The sequence below is a fragment of the Protopterus annectens genome, chromosome 5.part1 (genome assembly GCF_019279795.1).
Source record: "Protopterus annectens isolate FY-2018-M chromosome 5.part1, PAN1.0, whole genome shotgun sequence".
NCBI classification, from domain to species: Eukaryota; Metazoa; Chordata; order Ceratodontiformes; family Protopteridae; genus Protopterus; species Protopterus annectens.
Window position 1 is genome coordinate 279456367 of NC_056736.1, and position 27148 is coordinate 279483514.

Sequence of the window (27148 nt, forward strand, 5' to 3'; positions counted from 1 at the left end):
TGGCTTTGGGATACACAGTCAACATTCAAAAATCAATATTACTGCCATCCCAAGAGATTATTTTTCTAGGAGCAAAACTGGACACACAGCTACAAATGGCTTTCCTCACAGAGGAGAAACAAGAGCATTTAACAGCTTACTTCAAAGGCCTAGCAAAATTAACCCACCTGACCGCAAGGAAGACCCTGCAGGCCCTGGGGTTCATGGCATCTTGCATTCTTCTAATCCCTCTGGCAAGACTACACATGAGAAAGCTGCAGTGGTACCTAAAAAGCTTGTGGTCGCAACACAGCCACAACCTAGAAGACATAATAACACTCATACCATGCCTGCAAAGGGAATTTTTGTGGTGGGCTCAAGCAAGCCACTTAAACGAAGGCATGCTTTTCAACAAACCTCCAACAAGTCAAACTATTACAACAGACGCCTCAGACCATGGATGGGGGGCGCACATGAACGGCAGATGCATTCAAGGGCAATGGACTCCCAGGGAGATGCATCAGCACATAAATCAAAAAGAGATGTTGGCAGTGATACATGCAATAGAAGCCTTTGGAAAATCTCTTCAGCAAGGTCATCTGCTAATAAGGACCGACAACACCACTGTCATGTGGTACATAAACAAACAAGGGGGCACTCATTCCTACCCCCTCTGCAGACTAACAATGATTCTTTGGGAAAAGTCCCTGAAACTGAACATCTACTTGCAATCCCAGTTTGTTCCGGGCAAGGACAATGTTCTGGCAGACAGGTTGAGCAGAAATGTTTTGGATCCACACGAATGGATGCTACACCCACGCATTTTCTCACAAATAGTATCTGCATGGGGAAGACCAGACATAGACCTCTTTGCATCTCATCTCAATCATCACCTGGAAAGGTTCTGCACAAGGATACACCATCCTCTAGCTTGGAGAACGGATGCTCTTTCCTTCAGCTGGAATGCTCTAACAATTTATGCATTCCCTCCTCTACCTTTGCTCACCAAGGTGTTACTGAAGATCAAGGCAGAACAATCAAGAGGAATCTTGATAGCTCCAGACTGGCCAAGAAAACACTGGTATCCACTACTACTGAGCATAACTCACACCAAACCGTGGCCCTTGCCTCAATGGCCTCTGCTCCTGACTCAACACAGTTACAAGACTGTTCATCAGAACCTGCAAACCTTAAAGCTGACAGCTTGGAGAGTCCCATGACTCAGACCCATGACTCCCTCTCCAAAAAAGTTCAGGAAATTTTGCTGGAGGCACGCAGACCTTCCACCAGAAAAACCTATTCGGCCAAATGGAAGAGATTCACCATCTGGAATGTCAACAAGGGCCAGGATGCATCACTGATGAACATACCTCAGATATTAGAATACTTGGCAGAAATGTTTCACAGTGGCCTTTCATACTCCATGCTTCAGCTATCTCAGCACGTTACAACTGTGATCCACCTGTGTTTTCGCATCCCTTGCTAAGACAGCTTCTAAGAGGCATAAAGAATATCAAACCTCCAAGGAAGCTACCAATTCCTGCATGGGACCTCAATTACGTCTTGGAAAAATTAACTCTTCCTCCTTTTGAACCAGCAGCATCTTCAGAAATGCAATTTCTCTCTTGGAAAACAGTTTTCCTGTTGGCAGTCACCTCAGCAAGAAGAGTCTCGGAGATACAGGCCCTCATGGCAGTTCCTCCTTTTCTCATCTTTCATCAGGACAGAGTTTCCCTTAGGACCAATCCTTCATTCATGCCTAAGGTGACTCAGAGTGTCTCTAAACCAAGCAATTCACCTGCCTACTTTCTTTCCTAACCCTCAAAATAAAGGGGAAAAGCTGCTGCATACTTTAGACATTCACAGACAACTACGCTACTACTTGGACAGAACAAAATCCACCAGGAAGTCTGACCAACTGTTTGTAGCCTATGCTGCTGGAGTGCAAGGAAAAGCAGTCCCCAAACAAACTATCTCAAAATGGATTGGACACTGCATCAGATTCTGTTATTCTTTTCATGGAAAAAGTGTGCCAGCTAATATTAGACCACACTCCGCCAGAGCTATGGCCACATCCACAGCTTTTCTAAGAGGAGTGGCTACAAAAGATATTCTAGAGGCTGCTACATGGAGCTCCGTGCATACATTTACCAAACAGTACAACCTGCCATTATACTCCAGATCCCGAGCAGGCTTTGCTTCAGCAGTCCTGCAGGGCCTTCTAGCTACACCATCTCTTGCTTAGTCCTACCACCCCCAGCTTGGCTATGGTATTCAACCCATATGTCAGGACTGCAGTTGCATTCTTGAAGGACATAGTACAGTTTTGTACCTACCATAAATGTAGATGTCCGATAGATATGCAACTGCAGTCAGGTTTTCCCTCCCTCCTGCCCCTCTGTTTGTTTTTCCCCTTTTGGGTCCTTTCTCCCCTTACCTATCAGCTGGGGTTATATATTATGGTGTATCTGTTTATTATTGTTGTGCATGTCTGGTTTTACCTGTTTATCCATTCACAAAATTTAGCCTTCCTTGGAGGGCACCTGGCATCTGGGGCAAGAAACACTGAAGAAGATGGCGTCGGCGGATGCCTTTATACTCCAGCCGCTCTGACGTCGGGGAGGAGGCGACATCGGCCGACGCCGGACCCAGACTTTGGAATCTGGCCGACTGAAGGGCTGCCTGAGGCAGGACAACCCATATGTCAGGACTGCAGTTGCATATCTATCGGACATCTACATTTATGGTAGGTACAAAACTGTACTTTATTAATAGTTTGCGGGAGCCAACATTAAGTGGAAGTGCTAAATTAGTCTGTGTTGTATGGAATGTCTCTTCCACATTAGCAATGCCAGTTGATATACTGAATGTTGTAGATGCTTTCATATATTGTATGGAATGTCTCTTCCAAATAGCAATGCCATTTGATATACTGAAGGTTGTAGATGCTTTCAAAAGCGGAAATTGTTTCATTCCTTTGATAGTACATTTGAGAAAACAATCTTCTTAGAAGTTATTTAAGAACATAATCATGGTGTGTAGTGAGTCTGTTTATTGCAGGTTGTGAACAAATATATTTCATTCAATAACTGAAAACAGATGGACGCTTGTTTGGGTAGTGTTTGAGTGTGAGTTTCTTAGATGTGACATATTTATGTATTGCTGAGTTAATGTCAGTGCAAGGAGCTGAGTGAGATATGATGATATAGTCGTGAGGGATAACTAGAAGTTGTTTCTTCTTTCTTTTTGGCTGATCCTGTTAGGGGTCGCCACAGCAGATCATCTGTTTCCTTTTCTTCCTGTCCTCTGCAGCTTACTGTGTCACATCAACCACCTGCATGTCCTCTCTCACCACATCCATAAACCTTATCTTAGGCTTTCCTCTTCCTCTTATCTGGCAGCTCCATCCTTAGCAACCTTCTCCCAATATACCCAGCATCTGCCCTCAGCACATGTCCAAACCAACACAATCTTGCCTCTCTGGCTTTGTCTCCAAACTGTCTAATCTGAGCTGACCCTCTAATATACTCATTTCTAATCCTGTCCATCCTCGTCACATCCAATGCAAATCTTGACATCTTTAACTCTGCCACCTCCAGCTCTGACTCCTGTCGTTTCGTCAGTGCCATGATCTCCAACCTATGTAACATAGCTGGTGTCACTACCATCTTGTAAACCTTCCCTTTCATTCTTACTGGTACCCGTCTGTCAAAAGTCACTCCTGACACTATTCTTCACCCTGTCTGCACTCTGTTCTTCAACCCTCTTCCACACTCACCATTACTCTGAACTGTTCATCCCAAGTATTTAAACTCATACACCTTTGCCAACTCTACTCCTGTGTCCTCACCATTCCTCTGTTTTCGCTCTCATTCACACACATATATTCTGTCTAAGTCCTGCTGACCTTCATTCCTCTCTAATGCATATCTCCACCTCTCCAGGGTCTCCTCAACCTGTTCCCTACTCTCACTACAAATATGTCACATGTTTTGTTTAGGTTAGAGAGCTGTGATTAGTGCAGGATGACAAAAGCATAAACCAGGCTAGGGAGTGAGTATGTCATACTAGCTGCAACTTGGTGAAATCTCTCGTGAAATGTTTTGTTCTGTATGGAAGTCGAAAGAGAAGAACAATTTCACTATGAGTGTTCGAGATTTAGTAGTGGTCCTATATATATATATATATATATATATATATATATATATATATATATTTATATATACATACATATATATTTAATTTTTACTGCATCCAAACAATTTGCATATGATATCCTTAAGCAATAATCCACACAACTGCGTGTGGGTCTGTCAGCATTTACACATGGTTGGTGTGGTTTGATCACTAGGGCAAAGCCCAAGTGATTAAAGAAAACCAACCATGGGGTAAATCTTGATATATCCACATATAGATATGGATTATTGCTGTTATACAATGACATTATTTAAGAAAGAAATTGCTTAACTTTCTTAAGTAATGTTTTAATATAAGGGCACTGAAGTGTTATTTCTTCTTTATTGATGTCCTGAGCATGCATATGGGGCTAGCACCCCCATGTTTACCCCGTACATCATGTGTAGTGCAGGAGAAGCAATGGAGAAAAGAGACTTTCTTATGTGTTTTTTTCTGTCGAGATTTTATGAGGCACAACTCAGAAATAGAAGGAAAATCAGGTACATTTCTGTTCCTTTATTTTTGAGAACATACTGATTTTCTTCTATTTTGCTCTGTCCCTCAGCATATTGCAATAGAAAGTCCTGCCATTCAATGGCACTTCACTGGCTGGACTTTATTTTATTGGTATATGCTCAATTTACAACAGGCAAGCTGAGTGGGCTGTCCAGTCAGTGTTCTCATTTTTGAGTACAAATGAGCTGTCATTGTATAATTTGCATCTGCTTTACAGCCGTCCAGTTCTTCTGCAAATAGACATAATAAAAACATTGCTGTACCTGTGTCATAGTTACCATTTTTCTGTTGACATAACATATAATTAAATGCTGTCATTCAGTTGTTTATTCAAATGCAGTCTCATCCAACACTTTTTTATAAATGCAGTCAGCTTTGAACAATGTGAACAAAAACAGAGCACAATAAACTAAGTTGTGTTGAAAGGAAGTTCTGCTACATAATAACAAAAATCATAATTAAACACTTGCCCATTAGCAGGTAATTCTACTTCACACATGCCAAAAACCTTCATTATGATTGGTAATCCAAACTAGCAGGAACCCAGTAACATTAAGATGTGCAACTTCATGTTCAGCTACATTTGTCATGCACACCTGCTAATTATACATTAGTTGTCCAAAGTTATTTTGTTGGTAATGTGACTTTCCTTCAGTCTAGTTTGTTGATTTCATTTACCTTGATTATTGTTGGATAACTCTTTTGAGTTCCATTTCTTTGTAATGGCTTTTTGTTTTAGCTATCATCATCATACACAGCATTGTTTACTCCACCTTAGCACAACTTAAAATTTGTATCATATCATAATAACATTAATGTTTTTGGTAAGCCTGATTTTACTTCTGCATTATCCCTGCTATTGAATTTTCAAGGTCAGTCGTTTAAGTTCAGGCTTGGACAATAAAAAATTTGTTCCCACATATCAAGTAATTTTTCCTACCAGTACTATGGTTCTGTTGTTTTGAAACATCTTTGTCAGCCTTTGTGGGGGCCAAAAATACTATTTATGTACAAAAATGATAAACCTTCTAGATTTGGTGGCATATTTTAATAGTAAAAAGTCAGTTTCCAAGTTATTTCATCCACATCTTTCTTTCAGAGATTACTCCAGTCTTGCCTTACTTAGTTCAATATCTAATGGTCCTGAAGTTTTCAAAGTGTTACACTCTTGACTAACCAATACCTTTAATACAGAGAACCTGTCTACCTCCAAAATAAACTCTACCATTAATAGAAGTGGAGCATCTTACAATTATGAATCCCAAAATCCTTGCTGTTCCAGTCAAGCCCTTGTATTTCAAATCTTGAAAAGTTATGCAACTCAGACCATTGCTGAGTTTGTAACCAAGTACCCCAATTCAAACCAGATATTAATTGTTCCTAAAAACAGCCTTTAGGTCCATAGGTAGTAACTAGGCATGTAGTACAGGAAACCAGCCCATATTCCAAATTTTTACAAAGCACTGTCTGGTTAAGTGGCTTTCTCAATGTCACACATCAGGCAAGCGAAGAAGGAAAGATTCAAACCCTGTACCCATGGCATTATAGGAAGCAGCTCTTTACCAAGTCATAGCTTTAGTTAGTCCTCTGTGTTAACTGCCACATCAGTTGTCTTCCTTTCGTTCTAAGCATTAAACCTATCTCCTACTGAACATCTGTTTTTGATTTATCTCAAAAAAAGTAATGACCACGTTGAACAGGAATTGGGAACTAGCTTTTCTTAACATAATTGCACAAGTCTACTTCTACCTGCTTTATCACACAATAAAGTGCTGCTATTCTCCTTGTAACATACCCAAAAGATGGATTGCTGAACCTGTCTGCATTGTCAATTGTTCAGTCTTTTTGTTTAATTTAGCTTAATATATAAACATAAAAAATACACTAATTTAACTGCACATATTACTAATATGAATACAAACTGAGAACATTTAAGACCTCCCTTACCCCTTGAACATATCAGTTTATTCCAGAGAACCTGAGCCTTGACCCAATTCCAAGCATAATCAAGCATACTTTTAGCCACTTTAAAAATGTGTTGGTTATCCACTAGAAATGCTTTAAAGATATACATAACTGAAATAAAAAAAGTGTGTGTGTGTGTGTGTGTGTGTTTGTGTGTGTGTGTGTGTGTGTGTGTGTGTGTGTGTGTGTGTGTGCATACCCTAAACCCTCTTCTAACCCAGTGGAAATGGCATTTAGTGGGAAAAAAAATTTTTGATTAGTTTTTGTTTTTTTCTTTCGGGAGAGCTATGTTTCGCTTCCAGTTACTGCTCCACCTTACTGGAAGTCTTGTCATTGGCCCACTAAGGCTGTTCTCTAGTTAGATGTTTACCTTTCTTTTTAGTTGTTAGTTGCTCTTCTGGAGAGGATTATTTCCCATTGTAGGACTATCAACACAGTTTCAGGATACATTATGAGACTGACAGCCTTGGACAGGTACGTGAACCATGTGCTATCTGTGTACTCAGAGAATTTTGTCTAATAGCATGTTTACACATAATCTCATGAATGCAAAAATAATAGTTTCTGCCTCAAGATTCTTGAGACAGAGCAGATAAATCTTTTACATGCTAATAGTTTAAAAAGAACAATATTAGTGAGGAGGTCTACCAGGCAGAAGTCTTACTGGGCCAGCAGTTAATACTTTATGTATGTAGATACATGGAAACCTAAACTTTCTGATTTTTCAACTATCTATGCTGAAGAGTGGGTGGTACAGATATGGTTTGATGTCCTTTTTCTTTTGTATAGTATAACATACTACTTAAATTCTTTTTAAGCAGTATTTAATTTGATGTGAATTAGTCTGGGATAGGGTGGACACATTCATGTCTGGATTTGTGTGGGGGGAACAGCTCAGAATTAGTAGGCCACCAATGTTGCACCTGTCTCACTAAATATACTTCTGGCATAATCACAGATTCTTGTATTTAAATTGTTATTCATGAGCTGATTACCTGCTTAATCCAGTACGGGGTGTTGGGGAGATTGCTCCTGTGTTATTCCTTATTAGCTACAAGGACATTTCCTGATGTTTCTGCTTTTGCTGTTTGTTGTTACTTCATGTCCCATATACTTTTAAAACCTCCAAGATGTCCTTCAAGGATGCATCTGCAGTCCTTACAAATGGGTAGTCCTGTCGTCAGGCAGCCCTTCGGTCGGCCGGATTCCAAAGTCTGGGTCTGGCTTCGGCTGGTGTCGCGCTTCACCCGACGTCATAGCTGCAGTTCTTCGGGTATAAAGGCATCAGCCGACGCCATTTTCCCCAGTCTTTCTTGCCGCGTGGTGCCCGAAGCAGAAGCTGTTCGCAAGTGCCGGTCGGTCAGAACCAGAGATTACTACTACCGAATACTACTTGAAGACTTCTAAAAGCTAAGTACCCGTTGGGGACTCTTTCTTGCCTCAGCCAATGTCAGAAAAAGTGAATAACTGTTTAACTTGTGGGAAACAAATACCTCATAAAGATTTCCACTCTTACTGCTTACCTTGTTTAGGCCCAGACCACGACATAGCAGCTTGTCTAGCCTGTGCTTCTTTTAACCGACGGACGCTTAGACGTCGGTCGGAATTTGCAGAACAGTTTTTCGGCTCTGATTTTGCTTATATCATGCCGTCGGATCCTCCGACTTCACAAATAACCAAAAAACGCAGGGAAAAGGACTGACACTCGCGGTCCGCGGTTTCGGCCGAAACCGCGGTTAAGCCAACCACGAGTGTCTCGGTTTCGGCTGAAACCGAGCAAGCGGTTCTTCCCCCAGCTGAAAGCATGCCTTCTACCGAGGCCTCTTCTATCCTGGTGGAATCGGCTTCTGAAATCCAACCTGCAGTTGCGGTTTCTCAGGAATTATCAGACACTATTCCCTTGGATATTTCAACCCCTGCACGTGGAGCTGCTAGGCCTCCTGCAGCCATGTCTATTAAGGCCTTTGCCAGGGCTAAAGCAGCCAAAGCTTCAAAACGGTGCCTGTCAAGCCCCCCTCTCACAGGCCCAGCACCAGTTCCCATATGCTTTCTTTGGCTGAGAATCTCATTTCTTTAATTCGTGGATCCCAGCCTCATCCAGACAGGACCTCTCATCCACCTCCAGAGAAGAGGCCTAGAGCAGAGCCCCCAGAGCCAGTATCCACAGATGATTCCTCTGATGACTCAGAACATACAGACCCTCCTGAGGCTCCTTATTCCCCTTACGAAGACTCTGATGCTGAAGAGTCCATTCCTTCAGCCTCTCCACCTGAGGAATTTTCCTTTGGGGAAACCTTGCATGCTATGAGGGAACAATTTCAGTGGCAGGGCCAAGATTTCTCAGACTCCAGAAAAAGGCTTAGAACCTTTTTACATTTGCCACAGCATAGGCCTTTAGCTATACCTCCAGTTCTTTCTGTTGTAGATGATGCTTTTAATGATGCTTGCACTGCTCCTGATTCATTACCTCCGGCCCCTGCTAAGCCCGATAGGTTCTACAGGGTCCCGGACACTCATCACCATTTATACAAGGCTCCTTTTGCAGATCCAGAGACTATCTCCCAGGGTCCTAAAGCTGTAGCAACTACATCTACTAAAAACCCCCTCCCCTCTGAAAGGAATCCAGGTCCTTAGAGAGATGGGGTAAAAAAGTTTATACCTCTGCTACTTTGTCAGCTAGGGCTTTGAACTGCCAATTTCATATGATTCAATATCAAGAGTTTATGCTTGACCAGTTAACTAAAAAGCTGACCTCTGAAGAATCTTTAGATAAGAAATATGTTCAGGAAATGGTACATAACATACAGCAGGTTAGTAACCATTCTTTAAAATGTGGCTATGATGCACTGGAGGCTTCCTTTAGATCAGCCATGACTGGCACAGTTATCAGGAGACATGCATGGTTGAAAGAGCAGGCATTACCAGACCATGTCAAATCAAAGCTTTTGGATGCACCCATGGACAAAGTCAATTTATTTGGTTCCCCTGCACAGCAGGTACTAAAAAGATGGAAGAGAAGGCGAAATCTGTACAAACAGTGAAAGATTTCTTACAGGTTCAACCTCCAAGGTTTAGCAGGAACTGGCCCTCCAAGAATTGGTCCTTTCCGGGCTCCTCTAAGACACAGAGAGGCAGGAATAGGCGTTCAAGAGGCAGAAACCAATTCAGGGGTGCCTACAGGGGACGCCAGTGGCAAGGTAACAACCAGCGAGGCACGGACGCAGCCACCACCACTACAACAACACAATCACAGTGACTTGGCTGTGGCACCCTACCAGGGAACAACTGGAAGCACCCTTAGGCGGAAAGCTAACCTTATTTTCAAAGAACTGGCATTGCATCACAAGGGAAAAATGGATTTTGCAAACTATAGACCAAGGTTACAGGTTCCATTTCCATACTCTACCAGGAAAGAGAGGAATGCCTAACCTACCACCTACTCAAAGGGCAGAAGCTCTAAAGCAAATATCTCAATTATTAAGAATGAGAGCTGTGGAAAAGGTACCATCTATGGAACAAGGAAAGGGATTTTACTCCAGACTCTTCCTGGTACCAAGAAAAGGGAGCAAATGGAGGCCTATTCTCGACCTGTCCGCTTTAAACACATTCCTCATTGTTCCAAAATTCAAAATGCTGACCCTACAGCAGCTTCTTCCCATGCTGGGCAAGGAGTCTTGGCTGGTAACTCTAGATCTCAAGGAGGCATACCTGCACGTCCCCATACGACCAATTTGCAGAAGATACCTCAGATTTCTTGCAGGATCAGAGCATTATCAATTATCAGCATTGCCCTTTGGCTTATCTACTGCGCCCAGAGTGTTCACGAAATGCCTGGCATCAGTAATTGCTCATTGCAGACTTCAGGGGATCCAAATTTATCCCTACCTGGATGACTTCCTGATACAAGCGGACAACAAAAGCAAGCTAACAGAAGACTTACAAAGAGTCATTTACCTGCTGCAAGCCCTGGGATATACAGTCAATATAAAAAAGTCAAGGCTGATTCCATCCCAAAGAATAACCTTTCTGGGTGCAGAGCTGGACACATCAAAACAAATGGCATTCCTAACTGCAGAAAAGAAAGAGCAACTACCTCTCTACTTCTTGGCATTAACAAAGCAGAACCATCTAACTGCAAGAAAAGTACTGCAAGCCCTAGGCTTCATGGCATCCTGCATAATTCTGGTCCCTCATGCCAGACTGCATATGAGAAAGCTACAGTGGTACCTAAAGAATTTGTGGTCCCAACACGAGCACAGCCTAGAAACCAAAATTCCAATAATCCCATGCCTGAAGCAAGAGTTCCTATGGTGGGCTCAGGCCTGTCAATCAAACACAGGATTGCCCTTCTGCAACAGTCAACCAAGCCAAACCATCACGACAGATGCCTCGGACCTCGGTTGGGGGGCACACATGCTGGGCAAGTGCATACAAGGCTTATGGACTCTAGACCAGCTGCGCCTGCACATAAATCTAAAGGAAATGCTGGCAGTAAAATTGGCAATCCAGTCATTCAGACCATTTCTCCAAGAAGGTCAGTTGATGATAAGGACAGACAACACCACAGTTATGTGGTACATCAACAAACAGGGAGGCACACATTCATATCCTCTATGTCGGCTGGCACTGGACCTATGGGATGTGGCTCTGAGCTACAACATTCAGTTACAAGCAATTTTGTACCGGGAAAAGAAAACATTCTAGCAGACATATTAAGCAGAACTACCACAGATGCCCACGAATGGATGCTGCATCCGGACATCTTCAAAGCCATCACAAGAGAATGGGGATTACCACAAATAGACTTATTTGCATCCCCACTCAATCACCAGCTAAAGAAATTCTGCACAAGGACGTACCACCCACTTGCTTGGAAGGTGGACTCCCTATCTTTCAGTTGGAAAAACCTGACAGCATACGCATTCCCACCACTTCCTTTGATGCACAAGGTGCTTTTGAAGATCAAAGAGGAACATCCAAGAATCATTCTGATAGCTCCAGACTGGCCAAGACAACATTGGTACCCATTGCTGAGGAGCATGTCTCGGGAACAAATATGGGCACTACCCCTGATCCCATTGCTGTTAACACAGAACAACTACAACATCCTGCATCCAAACCTGAAAACTCTGCAGCTAACTGCCTGGAACATTACATAAGAACAATTAACCCAAATTTATCCCAAAGGGTTAAAGACATAATCCTTGAGGCTCGTAGACCTTCAACAAGAAAGAATTATGCAGCAAAATGGAAAAGATATCTCATTTGGAGTACTGCAAAGGGAGAAGATGTGGCACTGGTAAACATAGCCAACATCCTGGAGTACTTGGCAGAGCTCTTCCATACAGGCCTGTCCTATTCTTCCATCAAGATACATGCATCAGCTATTTCAGCAGAATACAGCTTGGATCCTCCTGTCTTCTCACATCCTCTGCTCAGACAGTTTCTGAGAGGAATTAAAATGTAAAACCTCCCAGGAAACCACCATTGCCAGCATGGGACTTGAACTTTGTGCTAGAAAAATTGACACTTCCTCCTTTCGGACCAGCAGCAACAGCAGAATTACAATACTTATCCTGGAAGACTGCTTTCCTGCTGGCAATCACCTCAGCAAGAAGGGTCTCTGAACTACAGGCATTAATGGCAGTGCAACCCTTCCTGATCTTCCATCAAGATAGAGTGTCCATGAGAACAAATCCTACATTTATGCCTAAGGTGGTATCCAGAGTGTCTTTAAATCAGGCTATCCACCTACCTACATTCTTCCCCAACCCACAGAACAGGGAAGAAAGACTGCTGCATACCTTGGATGTACATAGACAATTACGCTACTACCTGGACAGGACCAAGTCCAATAGAAAAACTGACCAGCTTCTGGTAGCATATGCAACAGGAAAGGAAGGAAAACCAATTTCAAAACAGACAATCTCCAAATGGATAGGAAATTGCATTAGATTTTGTTACTCCTACCATGGAAAGAAAACTCCAGAGAACATCAGGCCTCACTCCACAAGGGCTACAGCCACTACCACAGCTTTCTTACGAGGAGTGGCTACCAAGGACATTATAGAGGCTGCTACTTGGACCTCCGTGCATACATTTGCCAAGCATTACAATTTACCTTTATACTCTAGATCCCGAGCAGGTTTTGCCACTGCTGTTTTGCAAGGGATCCTAACTACACCATAATCTCCTTTTTCCTCCTCCCTAGTTTAGCTATGGTATTCTACCCATTTGTAAGGACTGCAGATGCATCCTTGAAGGACATAGTACAGTTTTGTACCTACCATAAATGTAGATGTCCAATAGGAATGCATCTGCAGTCAGGATTACCCACCCACCTTCTCCTCTGTGGTACTCCTAGGGTATTTGCCATCCTTCAGCTAGCTTGGGGGGGATCTATTATGGTGTATTTGTTTGTATATATGTACATACATGCTTATTTTATGTGTTTGCTCTCTACTATTTGGAAACATTGGCATTTATCCAAATTTAGCCATCCAAGAGGGCACCTGGCATCTGGGGCAAGAAACACTGAGGAAAATGGCGTCGGCTGATGCCTTTATACCCGAAGAACTGCAGCTATGACGTCGGGTGAAGCGCGACACCAGCCGAAGCCAGACCCAGACTTTGGAATCCGGCCGACCGAAGGGCTGCCTGACGACAGGACTACCCATTTGTAAGGACTGCAGATGCATTCCTATCGGACATCTACATTTATGGTAGGTACAAAACTGTACTTTCCCCCAAATGTTTTTATCCCACTTTGCAAATTAATTTCTCAGATAACCTGTTTCTCTTACTCATGACTAGAGCATGTAAACAGTCTTAAATGCTGCATTTATGTGAAAGGCATTGTGTCTGTTTCAGGTCTGATTTAGAATGAGACCGTCTAGATTGCTTTGCCTGTTCTCAGCAGCTGTTGACCTTACCAAAAAGGTTGTACTGCCTGATTTTCATTACATATGTTTTACAATTCAAGGACCCCCCCCCCTTCTCCTTGTTATGAGCCTCATTTCACATATGCATGTTATAGTAGCATACTGATTCTTAGGTGTTTGGAAACTTTACTATTTCACCTGCTTTTGTTGTGTTGTCATCCTGTGAATCTTAATACTGTATAGCAGATTTTTTTATGCACAGCTAATACATAATGTATACATTTTTACAGTGTAAGATGTTTAGTATACTCCTTCCAGTGAAAAACAGATGCCTTTTGCAAATCTGAGAGGACTACATGGTCAACACGTGAATATAGTCAGTTAAATGAGGTTGCAGAATGAATGATCTTTTTGATATCTGAGCAGTGTTATAAGTGGCATCTTCACTGCAGTCTTCCTTAGGTGCAGTGTGCCTCAACAGGTTAAAAACTCCTAGAGACTACAGCTGTGGGGTAACAATTGTGCACCTGAGTAAAATGCTTATAATTAGGGTTCATATAGTCAGCTTACAGCAGAATAGTCAGTTAGAAATGATTAGTATTGCTTGGCAGATTGCTAGCTATTCCACCTTGGGTGGAGGAGGGAGCCAGGCTGTCCAACACAAACAAATAATATGGTTGGAGCTGTAAGGCTAGCCCAGCGTCTATCAAGTGTTGTCCGAACCTGTGTGAAGTCAGCACATTGTAAGATGACATTAGGGGTATGGAAGTGATAATAAGACTGGCATTTGCATGCACTTTATGATTTACATGTTGGAGTAGCCTGGGGCATAGTAGCAAAATGGGAAAAAAGTGCTTTACAGGTGTAGATGACAGCCACCTGATATTCTGCTTTCACCTTCCAGTAGTGCAACAGAAACTGTGGTCATCATAAGGCTGTCTCACTGTAAAGGAGGGACTCTCCATGGTGGATTCTTTTTCTTGAAAATGGGGTGTTGTGGGCTGCTATGATGGGAGAAGCAAATCTATCATTATGACATTCAGGGGCTAGTTGATTAATCTGGTGGGGCAGAAAGAAAATATTGCTGAGCCTGCCTTATAGCACAGAGACCAGGGTGTCTGTCTTCCCCACCAGTAAACAGAGCTCAGAATAAGACTTTGGGCATTGGTAGAATTGGTTGGGGTGGTAATGAAGTGGCCAACAGCCAACTCTCCTGTCCTGGGATGAGGGTGCAAACAACCCCCTCTGCCTGTGTGACCTCTGGTGAAGACCAGGAACCTTACAGATGGCCTACTAAAAATAGGGAGTGGATATGATGTGATGTTTTTTGCTCACACTGCTGTCAGAGTTAGGGAACTTGAGCAGCTGTCATACACATGAATGCTCTTGGCACAGAGATCTGTAACTGCCAGTTGGATCCCTTGGTTCCAAGGCAGTACAGGTGAATACTGCAGAATCAACTTCCTGGGAAGTCAGGTGACCCATCCATCAATTTTTTTTTTTTTTTAATATTCGGGGGTAGCACTTGGAAGGGAAACATTGGGGTATACAGGATGGGCTAAAGCAACTAAGGAAGCAGTCAGAAAGCTAAGCAAGACTTGGGGGCTAAGGAATGCAAACAACAAAAAAGGAAAGTATTGTCATAATGCAGTATAGGAGTAGGATTTGCACAACAGTGAACTAGCATTTTTTAGGGATTTGATGATGAAATTGTGCCAAGGAGACTTAGTGTTGTATGCTTTACTTTTGTTTTACATTAGGGGAAATATTTTCATGGTATTGCAAATAATTTTTGTTTTGGTGAAAATTAAAGAAGTCTTGAGAATTGAGAAAGGTAGGTGTTCCAAGACAAGTGATAATTTAGCAAAGTTTAACTGGATCAGTGATACAGTTTGAGGGCATTTAGATTAAAACTTAACTTGATTTGTCTGCTGTGCCAGTCATTTCTGCTGTTGCTCTGTTTAAACAAAAGTACTAACAAAACAGTTCGTCTCATAGTGAAAGTCTTCACACTGAAGACACTGTTCACTTTTTCACAGATGTAGTCATAGAAATTACTCTCACTACAGATATAGAACATTTGTCTAATTAAAATGGATAGCAGCACAGGCACCTACTCTGTTGTTATTTTGATTGGTAACATTAAAGACTTGTAGTGCACTAACTGTTTTTTTTTTTTCTCGTGGATTAGTGTGACCTTGGAAGATCAGGCAGATAGTGAAAAAGGCTATCTGTTCAAGAAGAGTCAATGGAGGCATTTACAAAGGTTGAATGCTTGCTGCAGGAGGAGACCATCAAGAAAACAGAGGAAGTATTGGAAGCTGTTAAGAGAGAGAATGATAACCCAGGTAAGTAAAGAAACGCTCAAAATGTTTGTCATTAACACCTATGTAGTGCAGAAAGTCAAATCTTTAGCAGCCTACACATCTTGCATTCCAGAGTATTTTCTGAAAAATAAACTTAAAAAGCAAAAGATAAACACATGCAAATATTTTGTGAACAATAAAAGCTATTAGACCTGTATACATAGAATGTTATCAGTCAAAACTATTCTTTAATAGATACAATAGTACATTCATAGTCTTTCCATAAATATTGTATTATAAAACACAAGAACCCCAAATTATATTTAAGCAATAACCCACGACTGGGTGTGGGTAATGCTGGATTTACCCACAGTTGGTGTGGTTTCATACCGAGGGCAAAGCCCTCATGATCAAATAAAGCCAACCTTGTGTAAATCCAGCATTACCCACACTGAGGAGTGGGTCTTTGCCTTTCTACAGTGACATTATTTAAGAAAGAAAATACACTCGGAGACTATTTAAGAAAGATAACGGCGCTGTAGTGTTCTTCCACTTTTGCTGATGTTCAGTTCCCAATGCTTGCAGAGTACATCAATGCTGTTCAACAGAAGCAGCAGAGTGAAGAGAATCTCCTTTGCTGTTTTTTCCCCCTACCATTATAGGATGTTAATGTAAGAAACCTGGACAAAGCCCAACATAGTACAGAGAGAACAAAGGTCCAAAAGTAGTGTCAGATTTTATTGCTGTTATAATCTTAGAAAGTTGCTTGAATGGGAGGTTTTGTGTTGGCATGCATTTTCTGAAGGATATGAAGCCTACATTTCAAATTTGTGTTATTATTTAATGACTTCAGTCCCCAGTAGCTTGTCAGAAATCAACATTTTTTATGAGGAAAAGATCAAAACTGTGAGGCAAAATCTGGACATTTTGTGAAGATCCAGACAGTTGAGAGATACTACAGTCTGCCGAGATTTTAGTAGGGACAGAGGAAAAATTTAAGAAAAATCAGGTACATTCTGATGATGATCATCGTGTTTCACTGTTGCAGTCATTACTCTTGGGTTATCCTGCTGGCAGGCTACCCGCAGTCGGCATGAATTCCAAAGTCCTGGTCCGGCGTCGGTTGCTGTCGCCTCTTCCCTGACGTCAGTGCGCCAGGGGTATAAAAGATGCACCCGACGCCATTTTCTTCAGTCTTTCTTGCCGTGCGGTGCCCAAAGCAAAAGCAGTTCGCAAGTACCGGTTGGCCAACTCCTGAGATTTTCAAATCCGAATTTCAGAACCGAAGTCTTCATTAAAGCTAAGTACCCAGTTGGGAAAACTTTTTTCTTGCTCCAGACCGATGTCAGAAAAAGTTAACAATTGTATTTCTTGTAGGAAGCAAATACCTCATAAGGATTTTCATTCTTACTGTATTCCTTGCCTAGGCCCTGACCACGACATTACTAGCTGTCGGTTTTGTGCTAGATTTAACCATTGCACTATTAAGCATTGGTTCGATTTTGCATTTCATTACTTTGGCCGAAGATTTAACTATATAATGCCGTCGGAACAACCGATGACCGGAGTTTACAAAAAAACGCAAGGACAAGGAAAAGGATAGGCATCCGAGGTCCAAAACTGACGACGAGGCCTCCGTTAGGCCACTCGCCGGTTCGCCGGTTCTCAGTGAGGTCCTTTCGCAGCCCCTGGCACCCGCTACCTCAGAGCCACAGGCTTCTTCCGACTCCCACGTGGAGCCGACTGGTCCTCTGGATACTCAGGGTATTGGACACTCGGAAATCATTCTCTCAGATGAGTCCGGAGCTGCTGAGCAAGCATCAGCTTCTGAGGGTGTCTTCAGACCTACACAGTTGTATGTTAAACCATCTTCAGCTTCAAAGACCAAGACTAAAGCAGCTCTAAAGACAAAGAAACAAGCACAGCATTCTCCTACTCAGACTTCCATGCCTAAAAAACAGATGCTTAAAAAGGCCGAAGACCTAATTACTTTGATCAGGGGTTCCCATTCCCCCTCCTGATAAGAGGCCTAGGCAAGAGACAGAATATGATTCTTCTAATCAGGTTTCAATTTCCTCTGATTCCTCTTCTGGACAGGGATATTCTTTTCCTCCCTATGAGGATTCTGATGCTGAAGAATCCATTCCTTCAGCCTCTCCTCCTGAGGATTCTTCTTTTGGGGAAACCCTGCATACCATGGGGGAGCATTTCCACTGGGCAGCCAAGATTACTCTGAATCTAAGAAAAGGCTCAGAGACTTTCTAGTACTACCTCAACACAGACCTCTGGCTATTCCACCTGTTCTAGTCATTGTAGATGATATATTTGCAGAGTCCGGCCTGTCCCCTGACTCTTTACCCCCTGCACCTGCTAAGCCAGACAGATATTACAGGGTCCCAGACTCTCATAAATTCCTATATAAAAACCCCGCTGCTGACCCAGAAAATATATCTCAGGGTCCCAAAGGGGTCAAAGCTTCCACTGCAAAAAACCCTGTCCCCTCTGATAGGGATTCTAGGGCTCTGGACAGATGGGGGGAAAAGTTTACACTTCTGCTACCTTGGCTGTAAGGGATTTAAATTGTCAGTTTCATATGCTTAAATTTCAGCAATACTTAATGTCACTGCTTAAACAGAAAATGTTGACAAATTCTGAAGGTTCAGAGAACAAGGAAATACAGGATGTATTGCATTCTGCTGAACAAGTGGGAAAGCAGACTTTGCAATGTGGTTATGATTCACTGGAGGCTTCTTGCAGGGCCACTGTTACAGGTTCTGTTATTAGAAGGCATGCTTGGCTAAAGGAACAGAATCTGCCTGATCATGTTAAAGCAAAATTATTACATGCTCCATTACAGCATGATACTTTGTTTGGTGCTAAAGCAGAAGAGGTGTTGAAGAAAATGGAGGATAAAGCAAAATCCATGCAGACAGTTGAGGATTTCTTACAGGTACAGCCACCCAGATTTAGCAGGAACTAGCCTTCAAAAAATTGGTCCTTTCTAGTGTCAGACAGGCCACAAAGAGGCAGATACAGATGTCCCAGAGGCAGATCCCAGCCCCAAAGCTGATACAGGCCTAAACAATGGGGTGCACCTACCTCCAAAATCGGAGAAGACCAATCACAACCTTACAGGAAACAGTCCCAATGACTTCCCTCTGCCAGATCCAAGCACTTTCCTTTTGGCAGCCCCTTTAGGAGGAAAACTAGCACTTTTTTTCACCAAATTGGCAAAGGATTACCCAAGACAAATGGGTCTTGAACATAGTGTCCCAGGGCTACAGGTTCCACTTTCACACCCTATCAAGGGCAAAAGGTATGCCAGACCTGCCACACAATCAATGGGCAGAGGCACAAAAGCAAATTACAGCTCTCATGGACAGGAGGGCCATTCAACAAGTACCCTATCAAGGGCAAAAGGTATGCCAGACCTGCCACACAATCAATGGGCAGAGGCACAAAAGCAAATTACAGCTCTCATGGACAGGAGGGCCATTCAACAAGTACCACAACAAGAGCAGGGGCAAGGATTTTACTCGAGACTTTTCTTGGTGCCCAGAAAGGACAAAACCTGGAGACCAATACTGGACCTATCTATACCAAACACATTTCTGGAAGTTCCAAAATTCAAGATGTTGACTCTACAGCAGCTACTGCCCATCGTGGGCAAAAAGGCTTGGCTTGTAACTTTGGACTTAAAAGAGGCATACCTGCATGTCCCAATCAGACAATCTTGCAAAAGATTCCTCAGATTCATAGCTGGCTTAATACACTACCAATTCTCTGCACTGCCCTTTGGCTTATCTACTGCGCCCAGGGTCCTCACAAAATGCCTGGTACCAGTAATTGCATTTTGCAGACAAAGAGGAATTCAAGTATATCCCTACTTGGATGACTGCCTTATTCAAGCAGAGAACAAAGACATTCTTCTAAAGCATCTGCCGTTTGTAGAAAGATTACTAATTTTCCTAGGGTACACAGTAAATGAAAAGAAATCAAAACTAGTACCCTCTCAAGAGAAAATATTCCTGGGTGCAAGCTTAAATACAACTGCCCAGATGGCTTATCTCACGCCAGACAAACAAAGGCAACTGACTTCTTACTTCAAAAAATTGGCAACACACACCCAGTTATCTGCAAGAAAAATCCTGCAGGCCTTGGGCTTCATGGCATCCTGCATTCTACTAATTCCATATGCCAGACTGCATATGAGGAAACTACAATGGTATCTAAAAAGTGTTTGGACTCAGCATTGCCACAGCCTGGAGACAGTAATTGCCCTCATTCCCTGCCTGCAGCAGGAGTTTCGATGGTGGGCACAGGCCTGTCACCACAACAAGGGTCTGCCATTCACTTTACCCACAGCCAGGCAGACCCTGACAACGGATGCATCAGATTATGCCTGGGGGGCTCATATGGCAGGAAAATGTATTCAGGGCACATGGCCTGCAAGCCAGATGCATCTTTATATCAATCAAAAAGAGATGCTAGCTGTTCAGAATGCCCTGACAGCTTTCAAGGATCTACTTCATCCAGGACAGCTACTGATAGTCAGACAATACTACAGTCATGTGGTACATAAACAAGCAGGGAGGCACACATTCCTACCCCCTCTGCAGACAAGCAATGAGCTTGTGGGACACAGCATTGACTTATCAAGTTCATCTGCAAGCACAATTCCTGCCAGGAAAAACAAATACTCTGGCAGACGAACTAAGCAGAAACCTCATGGATCCCCACGAGTGGAAACTGGATCCACAAGTCTTCAGCATGATAACAAGGAAATGGGGATGCCCAGACATAGCTCTATTTGCTTCCCCTCACAACTGCCAGTTACAGAGATTTTGCACAAGGATTTATCACAAATAAGCATGGAGAGTGGACGCCCTATCCTTCAGCTGGAAAAACCTAACAGTGTACGACTTTCCTCCACTGCCTCTGCTTCCCAAGGTACTCCTAAAAGTCAGACAAGAGAAGCCAAAAATGAGACTGATTGCACCAGACTGGCCATGCCAGCATTGGTACCCAATCCTAAAGAGCTTGTCTCAAGGTCTAGCATGGATATTGCCTCAAACTTCTCACTTGCTGACCCAACAAAACAATCAGATCCTGCACAGCCAACTCAGGACCTTAAATCTGGCAGCATGGCGAATAATGTAACCATTCAGAACACTCCTCTTTCAAAAGCTGTTATGAATGTCATCTTGGAGGCCAGGAGGCCCAGTACCAGAAAATCTTATGCAGAAAAATGGAAGAGATTCTGTGTTTGGAACCAGGAACGAGGCATTAACACCTATGTACCAAATATTCCTCAGATTTTACAATACCTAACTGAGATGCTGGACAAAGGCCTTTCCTTTTCATCAATTAAGATTCATGCCTCTGCCCATTCAGCCCATTACAATACGGAACCACCTATTTTTTCTCATCCTTTAATAAGGCAGTACCTCAGAGGGGCCAAAAACATCAGGCCTCCAAAGAGAGCACCACTTCCGGCATGGGACCTCAATTATGTCTTGGAAAAACTCACACTGCCTCCTTTTGAGCCATCCTCAACAGCTGATATAAAATTCTTATCCTGGAAAACAGCTCTGCTCCTAGCAATAACCTCTGCAAGACGAGTCTTGGAGTTACAAGCACTCATGTCTGTGGAACCTTTTATCATTTTTCATCCAGACAGGGTTTCTCTGAGGACAAACCCAACATTTATGCCTAAGGTGGTGTCCAGTGTGGCCCTCAACCAAACCATTCACTTGCCTACCTTTTATCCAAACCCACAGAACAAGATTGAGAAAATTCTGCATTCTTTAAGACATACACAGACAGCTACGCTTCTACTTGGACAGAACCAAAGCTTTCAGAAAGACTGAGCAACTTTTAGTGTCATATGCTGCAGGATCACGAGGAAAGGCCATCTCAAAACAGACTATTTCTAAATGGATAGGTCATTGCATCCGTTTCTGTTATTCTCAGCATGGCAAATCAGTGCCTAAGGGTATTAGGCCTCATTCTACCAGAGCAGCAGCCACTTCAGCAGCCTTCCTCAGAGGAGTACCAACCAAAGACATTTTAGACGCTGCAACTTGGAGTTCAGTGCACACTTTTACAAAGTACTACCACTTACCTCTTTACTCTAAATCCAGAGCAGGCTTTGCCACTGCAGTTCTGCAGGGCCTCATAGCCTCTCCTAATCCTATTTAGCTCAACCAGGATTCAACCCAAGAGTAATGACTGCAACATTGAAACATGATGAACATAGTACAGTTGTGTACCTACCATAAAAGTAGATGTTCGAGTGTATTCACTGTTGCAGTCCCCCTTTCTTTTGCTGGGGTTTATCTGTACTTCTCTATTCTATACAACCTATGTGGTGTATTTGCTTGTAGATGAAGGAAATGTTACTTTAGTGCATGTATGTTTATTGGCATAATATATTTAGCCTACCCTTTTGGGGGCACCTGACATCTGGGGCAAGAAAAACTGAAGAAAATGGTGTCGGCTGCATCTTTTTATACCCCTGGCGCACTGACTTCAGGGAAGAGGCGATAGCAACCGACGCCAGACCAGGACTTTGGAATTCAGGCCGACTGCGTGTAGCCTGCCAGCAGGATAACCCAAGAGTAATGACTGCAACAGTGAATACACTCGAACATCTACATTTATGGTAGGTACACAACTGTACTTTCTTCGTCTTTCACTGTTGCAGTCATTACATTTGGGTTATCTGCTTGTAGGTAGCCCTCAGTCGGCCTGATTATCAAAGTCTTGGGTCCTGCATCGGTTGCTGTCTCATCTTCCATACCGTCGGGTTGTCAGGGGTATAAAGCATGCACCCGACGCCATTACAACAGTCTTTCTTGCCGTGCGGTGCCCGAAGCAAAAGCAGTTCGCAAGTGCCGGTCGGCCGACTCCTGAAATTTTCATTTTCGAGTTTCAGAACTGAAGTCTTCAAAAAAACTAAGTAGCCCACTGGGGATCCTTTTTCCTGCTCTAAACCGATTTCAGTAAAAGTTAACAGTTGTATTACTTGTGGAAAGCAAATACCTCAAAGATTTTCATTCGTACTGCATTCCTTGCTTAGGCCCAGACAACGATGTCCCTCGTTGTCGGTTTTGTGCCTTATTAAATCCTCAAACTATTCGTCGTCAGTTCATTTTCGCATCAAACTATTTCAGTACTCTGTTCAATTATCCAGAAATGGCTTCGGTAAGCCAACTGACATTCCAAAAAAACGTAAAGACAGACTGCATATGTCCAAAGCTGCCGGCAATGCTTCCATTAAGCTAGTCACCAGTTCGCCGGTATTCAGTGAGACACTTTTGCAGCCCCTGATACCCACTACTTCAGATTCGCAGGACTCTACTGAGACCCATTCTTAGTCCGGTACGCCACGAGATGCTTCTTCGACTACCTGTGGATGTCTCCACCTTGGATGGGTCCGGAGCTTCTGTGCAGGCACCAGCTTCTGAGGGTGCATTCAGGCCTACGGACTTGCATATCAAACCGACGCCATCTTCTTTTTCAAGGCCTAAAACTCGATCCACGCCTAGAAAACCGATGCCCAGACCACATGGTCAGGCCCATATACCTAAAAAAACAAATGATAAGAATGGCTGAAGATCTTATTACTGTAATCAGGCGAACGCTGACACCACACTATGTAGCTTGAGAAACTGAAAACAATTAAGCAAACTCGTGCAAACCACCAGGACAAAGTAAAACCACTTTTAATAACAGTTGAGCGCTTTCACCTGTTACAATACAGGCTTCCTCAGAACAAAAAACCATTCTGAATTGCAGTCCTTAAATAGATGTTTTGGCTCCAAAAATTTTAAAGCAACATACTCCACTAAAACTTTCTGCATAAACAATAAACAAAAACATTCCAAAATGAATAGGTAACAGAAATAAACAATTATATTATAAATACATATGTATCCTATAAAATGTAATACACACATTCCTCTGAAATTCATATTTGTTAAAAACATATGTTTCTATAAAAGCACTGACTCAACTTATTTATAAACACTTTGACACTAGCGTATTTTGTATAGCAGAGGTTTAATAGACAGTGATTCATTCAAACCTGGGGGTGAGGCAGAATCAGTAAAAATTTGCCACCACATTTCTCTAGAAGACAGCCAACTCTTATAGTCTCCCCCCCTAGGGTCTATTTGAATTAGGTCAATAATACTAAAAGTGAATTTATGTTCAGAACCCTCTTGTTTTATGTGCTTATATAGGGCATTCTTCTCATCTCTCTTTCTAATAGAGTAAAAATGACCGCATATTCTTTTGTTCAGCTGTCTCTCAGTCTTCCCAATGTAGAAAGCGGGACAAGCTGAACATAGTGCGATATATATGACAAGTTTAGTAGTACAATACCCTGCCTTGAATCTAATAGAAGTGTTGGTAGTGTTGCCTAACTTAGTGCCTTGACTGTTGTTAATAGCAAAGCACCAATTGCATCTACCACACTTCTGTGTAGATTTAGAAGTGTTAGAAGTCAGAAACATCGTATTTTCTAACAGCCTTTTCAAGTTCATACCCATTTTATTTACAAAGTGGGGTTTATCCCCTAAAATGTTGGATATAGAAGCATCCGCCGTAATAATAAACCAACTTTTGTTAACCAGTTGCCTCATCTTATAACTACAAGGACCATATTCGATTACACAAGCTTTATTTAAATCACTACGACCAACTCTAGCAAGGGTAACAACATTATTACCTTGAGAATTTATTCCTAACAAAGGTGTGTACCTAGAACCCCAGCCTTGAATAACCTGCTTACTTACATTTAGCATCATACCAAGGTCATAACCTCTATTACTGAACATAGCCGTAATATACTCAACTTCAGCTATCATATCTATGTAGTCTGAAGTCATTCTAACTGCTCTAATCAACTGTCCCTTGTAGATGTTCCTTAAAGACTTTTGCATGATTACTAGAATATTCAAGATAATTGTTAGAAAAAGTGGGTTTCCTGTATATTCTAGATTTAAACCCACAATTAGCCGGGGAGACTAGGGTGTCAAGGTATGCCAGACCATCATGACTGAATGCGTGTGTAAATTTCAAATAAGAACTACTGGTGTTAATATATTCTATAAATTCAGTCAATGTCTCAGTGTCACCATCCCATAATATATATATATATATATATATAGTCAAAGTAACGAGTATAATATTTGATGTGAAGATAGAAGTCACTGGTGAACACTACAGACTCCTCCCAGTCGAGCATGACCATATTAGCAAAAATGGGGGCACAAAGCACCATAGCTACACCCTTAGTTTGTTTAAAAATCTCTCCTTCAAAAAAGATAAAGTTGTTGTCCAATACCATACTCATCATATCATATGGGCATAGATGTGAATGACAACACAAAAAAAGAATTTAACTTGTTTTTTGATTAATGTGGCATTGAGTTTATGAAGCTGTTAATTAAATGCAATGATGAGAAATTAGTTAGACTAATGGATGAAACAGAAAAACTGAATGAAAACATTTTAAGTGATTTATTATTTGAACAATGGGAAAGGTTATATAATAAACAATTTGTTACAGCTGATTTAAATATAAAAAAATCTCTAGAAAGGAAACATTCTAAACTTACTAGGGATATTCAGCAGTATGAGAGAGGGGCTATATATGGGTGGAAAGAAGGACAGTTTAAAACTGTCGATAATTTTTACAATGAACAGCAGGTCCCCCCAGATCATGAATATAATTCTCAGGCTCAAAGTAATTCCCATTTTTTCAAGGGCAGAGGTCAAGACAGAAGAAGGGATTGGAAATGGGGAGGGAATTGGAAGAAACCCCACCATCAATAATAGCCAATAATAATATGAATCTAGAGTTGGTTACTAATGTAGATTTGCAGACTGCACAGCAAACTGCTACTAAACATGACGTACATAATACCATAAAGTACTGTGAGATTTCTTCCACAGATGGTGTGACTTACAGGTACAATAGCTTTAACATTTTTAACTATACAGATGTTAAGCTCGATACTTCTTATTTTAATTTACTTTCTAAGGGCTTGAAATACATACCAACTACTAAATTTGATGTGGTTGATAATATTTGTCAAGTTAAATTATATACTAGGAAATTAAACTTGGCAGTAATGTTTAATAATCCCATTAATAATGTTACTGGCTCTAATAATGACTGTAAAATCTTGAAAAAGAAAAGTACCTTTATACCCCCATGCCATCCAACGATAGGTTTATTTGAAAAATGTATTGTTAAGCAGATTTATGAGCTTAACAACAATAAGTTTAGGAGAATGGAACATAATTTATCTAGAGAAGAACAGGACACCCTACAAATGTTGAGGAAGAATAGATCAATAAGGGTGATGAAACCTGACAAGGGTGGGGGTTTAGTTCTTTTTGATCAACTTACATATACCTCTAAACTTCATGAAATTTTACATTCTACGGACAGTTTTGAGATCATATCTGTCAATGAACTTAATATAGCCTATAGAAAAATTGACTGGCACCTCGAGGACTTTCTTATAGACAGGCGAATTAGTTTGGATACTTACAATTTTGTCAAAGTGGAATTTCCTGTGTTAGCCAAGTTAGTTGGCATCCCCAAAGTTCATAAGAATGTGTCTGACCCGCCTTTTAGACCAATTGTGTCTGGCAGCAGATCTAAAACATTTCCTTTGGGTGTGGTCATCGACCATACTTTGAAACATGTGTACGAAAAGGTATTTCATCTTGCCAAGGATTCTTGGTATTTTTTAGCTTATTTTCCTACACACTTATATAAAAAAGATTTGTTATATGTAACTATTGATGTCATAGACCTTTTCTCCTGCATCCCCAAAAGTGAGGGGTTAGAAGCATTTAATCGTAGTATTACTAAATATGCAGGGTTGGATTGGGATAAGATATGGTTGATTACAGATATGATGAGTATGGTATTGGACAACAACTTTATCTTTTTTGAAGGAGAGATTTTTAAACAAACTAAGGGTGTAGCTATGGGTGTTGCGTGTGCCCCCATTTTTGCTAATATGGTCATGCTCGACTGGGAGGAGTCTGTAGTGTTCACCAGTGACTTCTATCTTCACATCAAATATTATGCTCGTTACCTTGACGATATATATATATATATATATATATATATATATATATTATGGGATGGTGACACTGAGACATTGACTGAATTTATAGAATATATTAACACCAGTAGTTCTTATTTGAAATTTACGCATTCAGTCATGATGGTCTGGCATACCTTGACACCCTCGTCTCCCCGGCTAATTGTGGGTTTAAATCTAGAATATACAGGAA

The 27148-nt window shown here is 41.7% G+C and overlaps 1 protein-coding gene across 3 annotated transcripts in view; it reads left to right on the top strand.

Moving 5' to 3' along the window:
- Positions 1-27148, top strand: part of SON (SON DNA and RNA binding protein) — a 1200918-nt gene that overhangs the window by 81499 nt on the left and 1092271 nt on the right. For all 3 annotated transcript variants that reach the window (XM_044072950.1, XM_044072951.1, XM_044072952.1), the window contains exon 2: positions 15709-15865. In XM_044072950.1, the coding sequence (XP_043928885.1) occupies positions 15766-15865 (100 nt within the window). In that variant the 5' untranslated portion in view covers positions 15709-15765. The remainder of the gene's footprint in view (positions 1-15708; positions 15866-27148) is intronic.